Below are 16,865 nucleotides of genomic sequence, written 5' to 3'. Positions count from 1 at the left end.
GCTGATGACTAAAGTCCAGACAACTCGTTAGATTGCCTGACACTTTCCAAGCAAGAAGGTTCAAATTCCCTGAAAGGATTAGGTGGTGATCTTCTCCGTTTGCGTTTGAAACCAGACCTTTTGTTGCAGGAATTAGGAAGGGGATGTCGCAAGACAGTTCCAAGGTTGTCTGGAACCATTCCTGAGAAGTCCAGAAGGGAGTTATCAGGACCAAGGAGCACTGGTCTTGTCTCACTTTCTGCAGAACCCTCTGGATCATGGCAAAGGGAGGGAAGGCATAAACCTGAAGGTGAGACCAGGACTGGAGAAAGGCGTTCACCACAAGAGCGCCCGGGTCCGGCATCCAGCTGAAGTACTTCGGCAATTGAAAAGTCAATCTGCTCGCAAATAAGTCTACATCGAAAGGGCCCCAAAAATGTAACAGGGTGTTGAAAACTTTTACATTGAGTTTCCAATTGTTAAAGTCTAAAAGGAATCTCAAATTCCAATCTGCGGAAAGATTTGACTTTCCCGGGAGATATTCTGTCTTGAGGGAAATTTTGTGTTCCAAACAAAACATCCAGAGTTTCTTGGCTAAATCGGAGAGGTCTGCTGATCTGGTCCCGCCAAGGCGGTTGATATTGGAGACTGCGGAGACGTTGTCCATTTTGAGGACAACAGATCTGCCCTGCAGTGAATGTTTGAAGCTCATTAGGGCGTATAAACTGGCCGTAAGTTCCAAAAAATGTATATGGTGGGAGGATTCCGCATGAGACCAAACACCACCTGCGTTTTGGTTGAGGAGGCGAGCGCCCCAACCGTGAAGGCTGGCGTCTGACTCCAGGACTAAATACGGAGTTGAGCCGAAGATGGCTCCCCCATTCCATGCATCCAAATTGTCCAACCACCAAGAGAGTTCCGACCTGGCCTGCTGATCTAGGGTTACAAGGTCTCCGTACCAAAGACCAGACCTGAGGGCTTGGGCTTTTATTCTCCGGAGAGCACAGTAATTCAGTGGCCCCGGAAAGATGGCTTGACTAGAGGAAGAAAGTAAGCCCAGAAGCCTGGCTAATTGCCGGAGAGTTAGAAAATGTTGTTTTAGAACAAATCTGATCTCTTTGCAAATCTTGGCGATCTTCTTGTTGGGAAGAAGAAGAAGGCACTTCGAGGTATCTAATGTGAACCCGAGGAATTCTAGAGATGTTGAGGGGGTAAGAATAGATTTTTCCCGATTTATAATAAACCTGAGACTCTCTATGAGATGAGATTCATGGTAGTCTTGAGGTCTTCCAAAAGTTGAGAGTGGAGTTGGGACATGATAAGGATATCGTCTAGATAGATAATTAATCGAATGCCTCTTTCTCTCAAGAGAGAGACGATAGTTCTCATGATCTTGGTGAAGCACCAAGGGGAGGATGAGAGCCCGAATGGGAGGGCCTGAAATTGAAAAAGATGATTGTCCCAGATGAATTGAAGGAAGGGCTGGTGGTCTTCGGCCATAGGGATGGTAAAGTAAGCGTCCTTTAGATCTAGCTTGACCAACCAGTCTCCTTGTAGGAGGAGGTCTCTGAGGAGGAGGTGAATACCCTCCATTTTGAAGTGTCTGTAGACCAGATACTTGTTTACCTCTCGTAGGTTTATAACCAGTCTCCAACCTTTTTCCTTTTTTGAACCAGGAAGAGAGTGCTGACGAATCTCATTAGAGAGCAATGCACTTCTACAATAGCGCCTTTTTGAAGCATGGAAGGGATTTCCTCCTTGACAATCTCTTGATGGTCTACCGAAAGAATCAAAGGTTTGGGTGTGTGTGTTTGGGAAGGAAGATCTATAAAGTCTATTTTGTAACCCTGAACAGTCTCCAGAACCCACGGATCCTGAGTTAAAGATTTCCAAGAGTGATAAAAGTATTTGAGTCTGCCCCCGACCTTGGGAGGGGAAGATGAAAGAGGAAGACTTACTTGGGGGGTTGCTGTTGGGACCTTCACGGGAGGAGTAACCTCTGTTTCTGGAGCCTCTGCCTCTTTGCGGGTAGAACTGGCGGTTAGACGGGTAGAATCCTCTACCTGATGATCCTCTGCCTCTGAAGGAAGAGAAGGGCGGTAGTTGCCACGGTCCCTTCTTCCAGCCTGTCCAAAAACATTACTGTTGAAGACTCTCCTCATATTGCTCTGGGCCTTGTCTAGGGCAGTAAATGTAGAAACGTATATTCCTATAGATTTAATCATGTCCTCACTAAAAAGGATGCCTTTGGGGTTTTGTGAGGGTTCTTTCTCAGCTAAATCACCCAGTTTAGGATTGACTTTATTAAGGATGGTCTTCCTCCTTTCAATGTTGAGGCTTGAGTTTGCTTTGCCAAGCAAAACAATGGCCCTTTGGCTCCAACCTCTGATGAGGTTGATGTCGAGAGGGGAGTTGGAGATATAGGAATCTTCGCCTAAATCCAAAATCTTGGCAGTCCTGGGGGGCTCTTTCAAGGACCTTCCTAGGGTTTTTACCTACTTTGAATACAAATTTTATAAGATCAGGGTCAAGGTTTGGGGTCTGACAGACCTTGTCTTGAATAGAGGGCCTTGGACATTCTGACTTAAGAGTGTTACGCGTTTCCCTCTCAAGAGAATTTCTGAGCCATCTGGTGATGAATTTTGAAACATGATCTTGGGGAAACCATTTGGAACTATTGGGGTGGGAGATGTTGAGAGGGGAGAACATTTCTCCACCTAAGGGGTCATGGATAGCATCTTTAGCAGAGGGGGAGGAGTCAAGCTCGAATTGATTTTTGAAAGCGAGATCTTCATCGTACAGGTCAAGGACAAACTTGTCATAGGGATTATGGAAGACTTCTTCATCAGAGTCGGTACCTGCATCATCGTGGGCACTATTATAATTTGTGTCGCTAGGGACACCCATCAATTTTGTGCCGCTACGGACACCCATTGTATTTGTGTCGTGAGGGACACCTGCATCTTTTGAGGCGTGAGGGCCTCCCAACAAGTTTGAGGCGCTGGGACCTCCCAAGTCAATTGAGGTTCCACGACCTCCCATAGTGCCTTTGCAGTGTTTGGACTTCTTACTGCTCTTGGTGTTTAAGAGTTGAGGATCACGAGGAGAGGTGTCATCATGTTCAAGAAGAAAGGGTCTCTTAGATGACATAACCTCCTTTAGCGTGTCCATCATGCAGGACCTAATTTCTTTTTGCAGGAAGTTTTTAAAAGAGTCACTTGTGTGATTAGGGGAACTGGCAATGGCATCATCGGACTCCATGTCAGACATAACAGGCACTTAGAAGAGAAAGAAACTGTTGTTGGATATGGAGTTATGAACAACAGGTAAGTAAGGGTTAGATTAACAAAAAAATCTATAAGTGCCGAAGAGCTATTTATTTTTTATATATATACTTTTTTAGCATTTTTAGCTAGAGATATATAGGTTAATAAGCTGAAGAATCCTGGGTATATATTTATGACTTTAAAGTCAGGGCCAGTGAGGGTTAGAAAATGAGTAAAAGCTGTCTTCCAATAGAGTTTGTTTGCCCCTTTTTTTTTTTTTTAAAGAGTAACACCAAAGATCCTTAAAACACCCAAGTTGAAACAGTATCAGTGAGATCTCCGGCAGTAGCTGGAGAGCTTGATGTAACTGACACGCTCGAGCCAGCCGCTGCCGGAGAATTAGAGGAAAGGCCGCAGGCAAGCGGGGGACACAACGCCACCGCTGCCAAGGGCCATTCCTCGTTATGAAGGGGAAATACGCGCTCGCGAAGACGGAGCGAGCGCTTCTTATGAGCCATGAACGGTAAAACCGAAACTTGCAAAACTTGGAAAGTGGCTCGAATAAAGAAAAAACAATGGAAAGTAAGGGCGAAACAGGAATAAAGGAGGAGGCACTCTGAAGGTGGATCGCGGAAAGAGCGAGTGCGGGCCCACCCAAAAGAACTTCGGTGAGGAAGGAGGGAGGGAGTGGGATCGGACTCGACGACTGTAAATTGGAAGTCGAGCGAGGGGGAGGGAAGGGTTGTCGGCAAAACCGGAGATTTGGAATGAACAGAGAGGCAGTAAAGCACAATAAATAAAAATCCGTACAAATAGCAATGAGTATTCATTAGTAATCAATATTAAAGATGTCAGGTAAAAGCATTTAGCATAATGAATAAAGATAAAGGAACATGTAGAAAGCAAGGTAAAGTAACTTATCTGCTTGCGAGCTGCATTTAAGAGACAGATCTGTTGTTGCTCATGCCTTTTATTAGTTGTTGTCACTGCATTCTAGAACTGTTTTGCTTATGATGTAAGTGCGGCTGCTTGTGACTGCATTGAAAGATTAATGCATAATGTAGCCTCCTGTCTTGTAATGAAATCTGAGTGAGATTCTTAAAGCAGATGATTGGTCTAATGCAAGTGTTAGTTCAAAGTTTTATTTATTGCTGGTAGAGCATGCAAGCAATGTGGCTGTTCAGGGCTTTCAACGTGGATAATGATAGTCTCCAATCTTGTAATCAAATGGCTATTCTACAATTATCATGAAGGGAGAATCTTGATTTCATTATTGACACAGAGGCTAGGATTATCCCACCCTCCTTTCCCACGTGATGGTAAGACATTGGCAAATATTGTGAAAGATGCCATAGAAAAATTAAAAGAAGATGGCAAGAGTGTTGGGCGCCTTTTGATGTTTTATAAAAATAAAGTGAGCATTTAAGTGAGTAGACGTTATGACTCTGTTTTGCATTTTCAAACAATCTACAATAGGAGACTTCAAGAGAGATGCGGAGTAAAATGAAGGGGCATAGTTCTGCAGTTCGTTGGATTTTTCATCACAGCCTAAAAGAGGAAGAGGAGAACATGCATGGGGCTTATACAGTCTGAGAATATTTATTTGTGTTTGAGATGTAGTGTTGAAGGTTGCTGCAGGGAGCAGAAATACAAAATATTGTGGAAAATGCTAGCTAGCCTCTGTGTCTTTCATGAAACCTAGATTTTCTCTTCATAATAATTTAAGAATAGCTATTTATGTTGTAATGCAGTGCTAGTTTTTCAGCACAATGCAGTTCAACAATATATGCATGTACTGTAAGCGCCAGAAAATAGCTTGTATCTTTAATAAGACTCTCACCTTAAATCTAAGGCTCTAAATTGCAGTGTCAGATACATATTTTCCTCACATGGCCCTAGTTAGTTTATTACTCCTCCATCCATTCAAAACAATTTGTTTGTTTTTATGTTTAATGGAGTTTTTAGAAACAACACAACAAATTTCAGATAGTTTCTCATTTTGATCTATGGGAGTCAGCCAAATGGGAGACTAACCCGGTTAGGTGAATTCATCTTCATTGAGCAGGGATTCCGCTGTGGTTTAGTGGCAGCATTGTTATAACGGCAAACGGTGTTGGCTCTGTTTTACTGTGAAAGAAAGGCAAATATTTGTCTTCTGGGAATTGTGAGTATATTTGGTATCTTTCTGATGGATACTTCTGGACTCAGAATCCTCACCTTTGGAATATCCGAGGCACCAGATCCGGAGATTTTTTTAACAGTGCTCACACCTGCTGAGAGGTGGCTTTGGGTAACTTTGCAGTGATCCTGTATCTCCCCTGAAGTGATGGAGCAGAGACCCATGTAGGAGCTACCCATGTGCGCCAACATCGGTTCCTTTCTTTCTGTGCCTTCAGGCACTTATCTAGTGCTCTTCTCCCAAGTGTGTTAGTCTACTGACGATTTTGAAATTCCTGTACAAAATGTGAGGGAACGATATCCCCACTGAAAACGAAAGGCTTCAAGCTCTGTCCAGACTGCATGAAGCAGATTCTAGTCACAGACCCTCACAAGGTATGTCTCGGGTGCTTATGCTCTAAGTCATGCCCTCAGACTCCCTAAGTCAATTTAAGGCTGGAAGGCAAAAAAACTGTTGCTAAGCACAAGAAGCGGCCAGGGTCAAAGCGTGTATCCTGCTTCTTCCTCAAGTCACAGTCAGTAGGCTGTTCCTGCGACAGGTCTGCTTCGCAGTAAGTTGAAATGGAAATGCAGGCACAAACATGAAACGAAACAGAACTCTTCTCCATCCCAGCACTTAAAATTGCACAAGAAGGTGTGAGGATGTCCAGATCAAAATTGGATCTCTTTAAAATTTTTGGAATCCAAAGTGATTTCGTCGTCCCCGCATGCACCCAAATCCTTCAAGGAGACCATGCTGGAAATTCTTGGTGTGATTCCAGCTCCCTCTGGTGTGCATTCGGGCGCCCTGGAGTCACAGGGTTCTCCAGGCCTGCCCCATCTGTACTCTTTATAAAGTCTGTGTAGTCTTCTACACCAGCACCAATGCCTCTTGCACCAGTAGAAGACCTTGTGCTGACACAGATCTGTAACCCGAGTTGATAGCAGATTAAAGCTGATGTTTTGCTACAAAATTACTAAAGCACAACCAGTTGCCGCTACCAGTAGAAATGCCATTCCCTTTTTGGTTCAGATTCTGACTCTGTACAGAAGGTATTTATGGCCCCTCAGGACACTGATGATGATGGGGATGGATTTTCCCCCAATCTCATTACACTGATGAAGCACTGAGTCTACATCTGCAGAATGTCAGTGTGCTAGATCATTTTTTGAAAAAATCTTGACTCACCACGTAGACCACCAACACAGGAAAGTGCCTCTTTTTCAGTGGTAGTTCGAAGGGAAACAGACAACAGAACTGCAGTTGCCCACCATTGAGATAAAGATGAACGTGTATCGGTGCCATTACTGCCATTTAGTGAATCCCTTAATGATGCACTTATGACTCTGTAGTACTAACCATGTTCACGATTATGCCCACAATCAGTCAGGACGTGGTTTGGCAATATGGATCTGTTCCTTGTGATCATGACGTTCTTACAAGGCACCCCGCTCTGCAGAGTTTGATCATGCAAGCCATAACAAGAAAGATCAAACCGAATTATTTTCCAATCATTCTTCCAGATAGGGAATCCAAAAGAATTGATGTTTTCAGGAAAATAAAGTTTTCATTAGCAAGCGCTTGGTTTTTAGGTCCAATAAGGCAGTTTGCGTATTAATCAGGTATACTTGTGCATTATGGGACATGGCCAGCAAAATCTTTCTGGCGGTCCCAGAGGACCAGGATGCTGGAAAATACATAATCCTGGTCAGCATGGAGATTACTGGCTGCTTTGGTAGAGCTATTGACACTTGTCCTTTGCCTTTAAGGCATGCCTGGATGAGGCCAACCAGGTTTTCTATTACAAGTATCGCTAATGGGCACGCGCTGTAATGGGTCCAAGCTCTAAGGAGGAAAGACAGTGTTATTGCACAATCCTTGGGATTAATCATGCCTGCAAAGCAATTTCCGCACCCGTTCAGGGTTCAACCCAGAGAGCTAGCTTACACACAGTGCCAGCCCCTTCAGCTGGTTGTACAGAAACCAGCCCAGTCGTTTCAAGGCCATGGACTTGGCTCCTGTAGGAATCATACAGGCCAACAGGGACTGCAGTCTTCCAGTTCTTCTTCCCCAGCTGCAATGGCCACCAAGCCACATTACTTTGCTCTTTATAAATTGTGCCACGTCCTGTCGGATGCAGGACCTGACATTTCCTCCCCAGATGATTGCTCGTCACATCAGACAGATTGATCTTACAGATTGTTCAAAAGGGCCTTGTTGTTCCTTTATTTTCCTCCACACCCTACATTCCTCCCACACCTAAGTGAATTACAGAGGAAGACTCTGCAATCCTAATGCAGACGTTCAAACTTTTACTATGCCAGTGTGTCATCAAACAGGTATCAGACCCTGATAAAGAACAAGGATGCTTTTTTCGCTACTTCCTCATTCCAAAGAAGTACATTGTGCCTCAATGCCTACACTGGATCTCTGCACGTGGAATGCCCTTTAAGTAGAAGGACTACTTCGGAATGCTCATACAGACTCTCTTTGCTGTGGTCTCAGGAGACTGGATGGTGTCCTTGGATTTGCTCGGTGCCTTTTTTCATATATACATCTCAGAGTCCCAAAAGCATTACTTGCGGTTCAGTGTGGGCCAAGACCATTTTCAGTTTGTTATGCTCCCCTCAGCCCTTCAAATGTTTACAAAAATATGGTGGTGGTTGCTGCCCATCTTCCGACGTCGGGCTGAACATAATTCGGTGGTTGGCTGCTAAAGGCTGGGTTGCCACAGTCAGTCATAGACCACCTCCAGATGGCGGCCAAACTTCTGGTGTCATTGGGTTTTACCATCAACTAGAGGAAGTCCCACCTGTGTTCCATGCAAGTCTTCTATTCAGGATATGATTCTGATGTTTCGGGATCAGTCATGGATTTCAGTGAGGATGGCTCTGATGCTTCTTGGATCTTGGCCTTGTGCATCTCTGCACCCTCTGATCCCTGTGGCCCCAATATCAGGTCTGCTTCCCTGACTTCATTAAAATTTCAAAGTAGACACCGGAGGTTCAACATTGATGGCCTGTTGACACAAGTCTGACATGCGTCCATCAAAGGTAGTCTGCTACGGGTCCTTGTGGACACCACTACCACCATGGGCTCCTGTAAAAAGCTGGGCGCAGAGTAGTGTACTGGATTCTGTACCGGGAGGCCCTATTCCTCTAGAGAAGGCTGCACCAGCAGAACATTTTCCTGATCGCCAGCTACCTCTCGGGGCTCTAAAAGACAGAGCAGACGTTCTAAGCAGGTCAATGAAGAATGTCTTTGTTAAATCTGTTTACCTCATCAAGACGTGATAAATTGTGTGATCAACAGATCACAAAGGATGCGCTCCTTTAACTTGAAACGAGTGCGTTTCTTCACTCACTCTTTCTAGTGGTTCATATTCATAGTTATTGCAATCGACTGTAGAATCAATAAATCAAGTGTTCATAAGTCATAGGTTTGTCGATTATATTTTGTTCTTTTATTAATATCTTTGTTAGCAATTCATTTGCGTTGCTGAACAATTCATTTCAATCATGAATGCACATTTCAATTATGCCCAATGCATTTCGGGTTTGAAAAACCCTTCGTCGGGGGCCTGTCAAAAAGCAAAAGAAAACATTCAGGACCTTAACATTCAGCAGCTCTAAAAAGCATACATGTTAACTCATTATATCTTGTAGACAGTGATTACAACATGACTACATATCAAACTGGAAGTAACCAAAGCATTTGTGAATTATGAAACATTTTCTGTTGTGAGAGTAAAGACAAAACATTAGCTGTGAATACGGGTATACTCCGATGATACAGAATATGAGAAGAGGATACTGGTGGAACTGACTCGTGTCGAGAGCTAAGGGATTGCTCAAGGGTTCATAATTTGTGTAGCTTCACGGTACGGAAAAGCAAAACGTCTCGAAAACTTAAAAAACTAAACTAAATATACACGTAACGGGAGTGGACTTACTAGTGACAACGCGCTATCATGGATCTGTTCTGGGTTCCGGGTGAATGAAAAATACCGGTAGCCAATGGTGAGGCTACTTGTATACTGGGATTCCGCCGATAGGGATGAATGACAGAATTGAACTAACATGTTTTCTATGATGAATTTATATTACTGCACAGCTGAGAGACTGTGGCATTTCCCTCCCCGCAAAGTATCCTTTACCTCAGAACTTCTGATACCGAGTTGAGTTTGTAAACCATTGACATTCTAGCAGTAGGCTGATTGCAAACCACTGAACATACAGACTTTTATTTGTCCAACAGACTTTTTCTTGTATATCTAACTTCTGAAACAAGTACAACTTGTTTACTTGGCACTTGTGTTATTTTCACTTTCTCAATTTTTTGTTTAGTTAGCATTATTTTAGTTTCACTGTACAACGTAGGATGACTATGTCCATAGTATTTGACATTGATCCGTCGTGCTCTATGCAATATACACATATACTTTATTGACAGGTTTTTGTAGTTCACACTACATCACTGTTCGTAATACTCCCCCAAACGAAGCGTCATTCGAGTCCCGACACACACGTGACCGGAACTCGTAACCAATCACTTTGCTCCTCTATAGTTTCCATGGCTACCGCCGGGCATTCGATAAACAGTCACTACTTTCCCCACAGGTATTTTTAAATTCATGTCAGCCTTGTTCACCAGTGTCATCCATATTCATTGCATGATTCGCTGTCCTTAAAGAAGCTTTTTTTAGTACTAATCGCACTGGTCTCCCACCACGTGATTATACCCAGTATACAAGTAGCCTCACCATTGGCTACCGGTATTTTTCATTCACCCGGAACCCGGAACATATCCATGATAGCGCGTTGTCACTAGTAAGTCCACTCCCGTTACGTGTATATTTAGTTTAGTTTTTTAAGTTTTCGAGACGTTTTGCTTTTCCGTACCGTGAAGCTACACAAATTATGAACCCTTGAGCAATCCCTTAGCTCTCGACACGAGTCAGTGCCACCAGTATCCTCTTCTCATATTCTGTATCATCGCAGTATACCCGTATTCACAGCTAATGTTTTGTCTTTACTCTCACAACAGAAAAAGTTTCATAATTCACAAATGCTTTTGTTACTTCCAGTTTGATATGTAGTCATGTTGTAATCACTGTCCACAAGATATAATGAGTTAACATGTATGCTTTTTAGAGCTGCTGAATGTTAAGGTCCTGAATGTTTTCTTTTGCTTTTTGACAGGCCCCCGACGAAGGGTTTTTCAAACCCGAAATGCATTGGGCATAATTGAAATGTGCATTCATGATTGAAATGAATTGTTCAGCAACGCAAATGAATTGCTAACAAAGATATTAATAAAAGAACAAAATATAATCGACAAACCTATGACTTATGAACACTTGATTTATTGATTCTACAGTCGATTGCAATAACTATGAATATGAACCACTAGAAAGAGTGAGTGAAGAAACGCACTCGTTTCAAGTTAAAGGAGCGCATCCTTTGTGATCTGTTGATCACACAATTTATCACATTTACGTCAAGACTCTGTTGGACACAGAGCAACAAGGAAAGCGCCAAAAAGAACTTGTTATAAACCTTTACTTAAATAAGGCGCGCACGAAGATAATTTAATTCAATTTACCTCATCAAGACCTCACCATGTCAGCAACTTTGCCAACTGAACTTTACTCTAAGGCATTTGTTAGGGGACACATTCTGACTGGATTGGAATTAGGGGCTCCTGCGTGTGTTCTTACTGCTTCCTCTACTACATTGAGTTCCGAATAGAAACAGGATTGACCATGTCAAAGTCATTCTATTCACCCTGGACTGGACCAGGTGAGTATGGTACCCAGAGTTCCTGAATGTGGACATTTTTCGACTTAGGGAAGACCTTCTGTCTCAACAACAGAGCAGAGTCCTATGTCCTAGTCTTGGCAACCTACACCTTCATGCATGGAGATTGAATGGCGGCAACTGGATGCATGTGATTGCAACCTAGGTGGTTGATGTCATCCTTGCCACTAGGCACCCTTCCACAAAGTCCATACATACAGGGTGCTGAGAGAAATGTTTTGCCTTGTGTGGTGCCCAAAATACTGACCCCTTACTGGCCTATCTTAGTGATGTTTGTTCTTTCGTTAGCACGGCATGGTCTTGAAGTAGGTACCATGTAGGGTTATCTGCAGCCACGTTTTATGTTTACCAGACCAACTGTCTGTGTAAGTCAGTGGTTGGATGTATTTTTATTAAGGGCTTGACCCATATGTTTCCCCCAAACCTTTTTGTGATAGTATTATATGCATGCCTTTCAGGCCTCTGCTCAACTTGTTTTCTTAACATTAAAAACAGCTTTATTTATTGCCATCATATCAGCACATCGCATGAGCAAACTTTAGATGGCGGTACAACCACCATACACCACCTTCTTTGCGGACAAGTTGATGTTAAGGACACGTGCAGCCTTCCTGCGCAAAGTTGGGACATCCTTCCACTTTAGCCAGTCGGTCATTGTGCCACCGTTTATTGCTCTGCCTCGCCTGTCAATGGAGTAGAATCCATTACCTTGATCTGAGTAGGGCATTTGTTTTACATCGACTGCACAAAAGACAGTTGGGTGGATGATTAGCTCTTTGTTTGGATTCATGCGTGAAGAAAGGGAAGTAGTCTAAAAGAGGATCCTCTTCAGGTTAAAAATCCTTTGAATCAAGATCTGCTACACACTAGCAAAGAAACAGCCGTGTGAAGGTCTAAGAGCCCATTCTACCAGGGTCAATTCTGCTGCAAAGGCATTGGTGTAAGAGGTACTTATTCTAAACATTTGCCAGGCTGCAATTTGGATGTTGTTGCATACTTTTACTAAACACTACTCCCTTGGCAGCCAGGTCTGGTGGGAAAGTCACTTTGCATGCTCAGTTCTGTACGACTTTTTGGTCTAAGTCCACTCCCCAGATCTTCCCCCTAAGGAAGGTACTGCAGTGGTATGTTTTCTAAAGGTGAAGAATCTGTGGTTATAAGTATCCATCAGTAGAACAAGTTACTTAACTTCAGTAACGCCGTTTGTGACGCATACTAAATCTAACCCCTGATTTTTCACTGCTCTCTCATCACTTTGTTCTGTGGAGTGGCCTCTTTCACATGAAATGGTCCTAAATTAGAGATCACCACACTGCTGCCCACAATTTGTTCAACAGACTGAAAAATATGAATGAAATGAAATCCGCATACTGAGGTGGCACCTATATGCAGCTCGACTTTATCACTTCAGGGGTAGTACTAGCATAAGGAGCACTGCTAAGAAAAAATGTCTAAATCCAGGGTGGTACATGAGGATATTTTTAAAGGTGAGGCAACTACAATTAGAGTACCTACCAGAAAGAGCTTAACATGAGGTAAGTTAATTGTTCTTTGAGAGCAGATTCAAGAGAACAGAGCACCTCATAGGCATTCAGGGTAATCTATTAACCCCTTAGTCATGGATCAGGCAAGGCATGAGATTGCTTGTTCCCCCAACGAAGATGGCCTCCCCCATTCTAGGGGAGTATTATGGGAAGGACTGGTTAGGGAATACCTTGGTGCTATGTGGCCAGGAGAGGGAAGGCCTTTTTGATTAATTGTGAATACGATCACATATTAGCTGAATTCAATTTCTGATGTCCCTTCACCAATTTCAGCTACCAAAGGTTAAATCTTCAAAATGCTTAACCCTTCATGCTGTTCGTCATTCTTCTTTCAGCTTTCCCTGCTGATTGCAGTCCCTTTTCGACCACTCCCTTCTCCAGCTTTCCTGTTACGCTCAACAGTTCTATCAGTCTCTTTCTAAGTTCTAGCTGGGTCTTTGAAAGTTGGTCTATCCAGCCCTGGTCTATTCCCTTAGCCCTTCCATGTGAGCAGAAGGGGCACATGCTTCTTTGTCAGCAGGTTGAGTTGGGAAAGAAAGGGTGGGGGGGGCACAGACAGACCCATACAACGTGGCGGTGGGAAACTCACTCCCTAACCTTCAGAGGCAAGTAACCCCATCTGGTCATCGAGTGAGAGGGGGGTTCTGGAAAAGTCTTTCACCTTCCAGAAGCGCACGGTCCATGTGGCAATAAGCCAGGCATTATTACGGCTGGGGTTGGAGCAGAAACGAAATTTTGTCTTTCTTTACATACACCCCCTTAAATGGGAGGGGGTGGGAGAGGGGTTATCGGACATCTCCCCACCATGTCCCATGCTAACGCCACCATGTGGGCTAACCATCCTCGGCCTAGCAGTCAAAGGAAAAGCAGCTCCTGGTGGATGAGGGATCTGATTTTATGTTGAATTCTTATTGATGTGTGGGATAGAAATATCAAGTTATGTGTAAACTTGCAACGCTAAATTCTTTGTGTTTACCTTCTAGGGCACCAGTGTACTTTCACCCGGTTTACATATTGGATTAGTTATTGCTTTGGCAGTAATGATCTACAAAAAATCAACAACTGAACTCTTTGAGAGACATCCATGTCTTTATACCTTGACTTTCGGATTCGTGTTTGCTAAAATCGCAAATAAACTCGTGGTAAGGAGAAGCGGTTGCATTTCGATAATTGTTTAACAGCCTTGATGTATATGTCTGCTCGCGTTTTTTGCCCCTTGCTGACAATGGCAATGCTCTGTAAAGTGACGTAATGGTAATGTAAAATGGCTTCCATTTGCTTAACAAAGTACATTGTTGTTTTTTCTTTTTTTTGGAATAGGGTACTCAGAAATATTTAAAATGTTCTTAAAATCTTTGTGCAATGTAAGCTCACTGCAGTGTGTGAATATTTTAGTGAGCATGATCTGCTCAAGCTTTTCTTTATTCACCTCATTGTAAAACGCTGTAAAGATGGTGCATGTATTATCTGCCCTTGATGCTGTGCGCATTATGAACTATGAACCTTATGCCTGTCACGTCCTATCAAAGACGGCCTTCCTTTGTCCAGTGAGTGCATTAAGGAAAATATGAGAAGGGCTCATTTCTTTTCATCCCCCTTCAGTAGTGTCTTCATTTATCTCCTTGAACATTAGTTTACACTTTAAATGCATGGAGATATTAATTGATATTACTTGATTGTGCTATGATTCCTCTCGAATGTTTCAGAAGTCTAAAATGTATCTTGCTCCTATCCCTCAACCCCCAAAGTGAGTCTAAAAGTCTGATTTCTCAGTTAACAATAACATGCATTGGCAAAGTCCATAGGTCTGGCCTTGGCAAGCTGGAACTAGGCATGTTTTTTTTATTGCAAACATATGCTGCAAAAAGAAGAAATAAAAATGAAAATGTGTCAATAAAAATGTATTTTTAATTACAAAAATAAAATATCATTAAATTTTAATAGAAGAGTGTGTGGGTGGTCTTAGCAAGCAGGTCAGTAGCGACTGCTACTGAATAGATGTGGGATTGCAGGGAGGGGGGCCGGAGAGCAGAGGATATCAATAATAATAAATAATCACAAAGTAAAGAAAACTTACCTGGAAGTCGCTGTTGCAGCTGCCGCGTCTTCTCCAACAGGAAGCACCAAGCATCCTAGAATCCCTCAACCAATCACAATGCTGCCTTAAGCAGCATTGTGATTGGTCTGAGCGCTGTGGTTCGGCGCTCAGGCTGGGGCTTGGAGGCTGGGCATGTTCTCTACCAAGGCTGTATGATACAGCCTTTGGAGAACTTGTACATTGCGCATGACGGCCGAAGAAACCTTCATGCGCACTTTGTTGCAGCCTCGACTGCTCCTCCTGCCTCAAAGCCAAAGGAGGCCGGCCTGCCCTATCAGCGGGGGACGAACTGCAGTGCAGCTAAAATAGTAAAAATTACATGATAATAACAGACAACCGTTATTATCATTTTTTTTTTTCATTGCTTTAAAGCAGTTGGGCGACGCTCCTTCTCATTAATGGAGGAGCCGCCCCATAAGCAGGCGTCCATATAAAAAGAAGAGAAATCATTTTTGATTTAAAACCACATTAGAGGAAAATATAATTCGTATTGGTCCAAAGAAAAGACACTATTCGCTTTGAATTGCTGTACCCTGAAGACAGTGTAAACACACAAGACTGACGTAAAAAAGCATAACAAATCGAAAATAAAAAAAATATCATTGACAAAGTATTGGCCCATCAGCCCTGGTATAGAAGTATACTGCTTTTTAGGCAGATGTGAACATGTATGAGCAAGCAAAATGTGTTCAGGAGGGGAAATAGCGAACGGAGGTGAACCATTGCCCCATGCTGGTTGCTGTGGTGGGTGGAGGCAAACTGTGAATGACAGTTGTACAGACCAGTAGATAAAGATGGGTATCTATGTATGTATGTATATGATTTTTTTAATGATCATTTTTATTACACAAACCTGGTGAGACAGCTAGAGCTGCCTTTCAGCCAGACCTAAAAAGCCCTCAATCATGACCAGCAACTAACTGTCGTCTCATTACACAGGCAACCAGCGCAAACGCACGTTCCCTGATTTAGGACAAATATGCCCCGATATGGTGTTGGTCTCCTGCTCAGAGAACAATTACCACTTTATCTCACTTACTCATCCGAAACATTACGTCGTGATTTTGATTCGCTTTCTAAGGCAGGCATGTTGTTACCTTCAAAGTTAGTTTACTAAAAATAAACTTTTTTCTTTTACCATTGAGTCGGCAGAAGAGGGATAGATACCCTCCAATAAAAACTCAGTTTCCTGTGTTCTTAAAGGTGGTCGCATCAGAATACCTCATCTGTCTTCATTAAAAAAAACAGGTAGGGCTAATTATTAGGACATTTTTAGTTCTTCTTACCGGGGGCCATTCAGATTTAGGTCTGGTTTGCCCCACTGTTTATTCTATGGTTTTATCCTAGAATTACAACTCTGCTGAGTGGCTGCACTTAGATGGGTTTGTCCACTATAGCATAGCAAAAGGGCGCATCCGTCACGCTTGTGTCGCCACGTTCAGCGCCATTTCAGTAATCGCTTCTGCAGTCTCCATTACACACTTATCCCCAGCCCCTGCCAACCACCTTATATGTGGAGCAGTAAGTCAGACACTGGTCTGCTTATTCACAGCAGTCATGTTTTCTGGTTTCGGCATCCCATGTGTACTGAACCATGGACCTGAAAGAGAACCATGGCCACGAGAGTGGAAGGAGCAAGCACTGAAACAGGCAGGTAGAAATGCTCCATCTTCTCTGACAATTGCGATTCTAATAGGTTTACAGTTCTTAGAATCGGGATTTTATTAAAGACAAGCAGGCTAGCATTATGCATAATACTTTTATTTCCCACCTCTGAGCAGCACCTTTAAAAGCTCATGGAATCTTTTAAAAATAACACAATTCAAAAAAACTTTGACAAACATAAGTAACATGAGGCCACCATCTTCCTCCTCTTTTCGTTTGCCTCTTCCAACTCTTCTTCAAACACTCTTCTTATTTTCTATACGAGAATTATCCAAAATTAATTCTCTACAAAAGGAAAAAAGTATATCATAAATATAACATTCTTCTTACCATAGA

At 42.9% G+C, this 16,865-nt stretch overlaps 1 protein-coding gene across 2 annotated transcripts in view; it reads left to right on the top strand.

Moving 5' to 3' along the window:
- The window catches only part of CHPT1 (choline phosphotransferase 1), a 448,829-nt gene that overhangs the window by 236,737 nt on the left and 195,227 nt on the right, over window positions 1–16,865 (top strand). For both annotated transcript variants that reach the window (XM_078675086.1, XM_078675079.1), the window contains exon 6: window positions 13,750–13,908. In XM_078675086.1, coding sequence (XP_078531212.1) covers window positions 13,750–13,908 — 159 coding nt within the window. The remainder of the gene's footprint in view (window positions 1–13,749; window positions 13,909–16,865) is intronic.

The sequence above is a fragment of the Lissotriton helveticus genome, chromosome 1_1 (assembly GCF_964261635.1).
Source record: "Lissotriton helveticus chromosome 1_1, aLisHel1.1, whole genome shotgun sequence".
NCBI classification, from domain to species: domain Eukaryota; kingdom Metazoa; phylum Chordata; class Amphibia; order Caudata; family Salamandridae; genus Lissotriton; species Lissotriton helveticus.
This window is presented reverse-complemented; position numbering and strand designations above follow the sequence as displayed.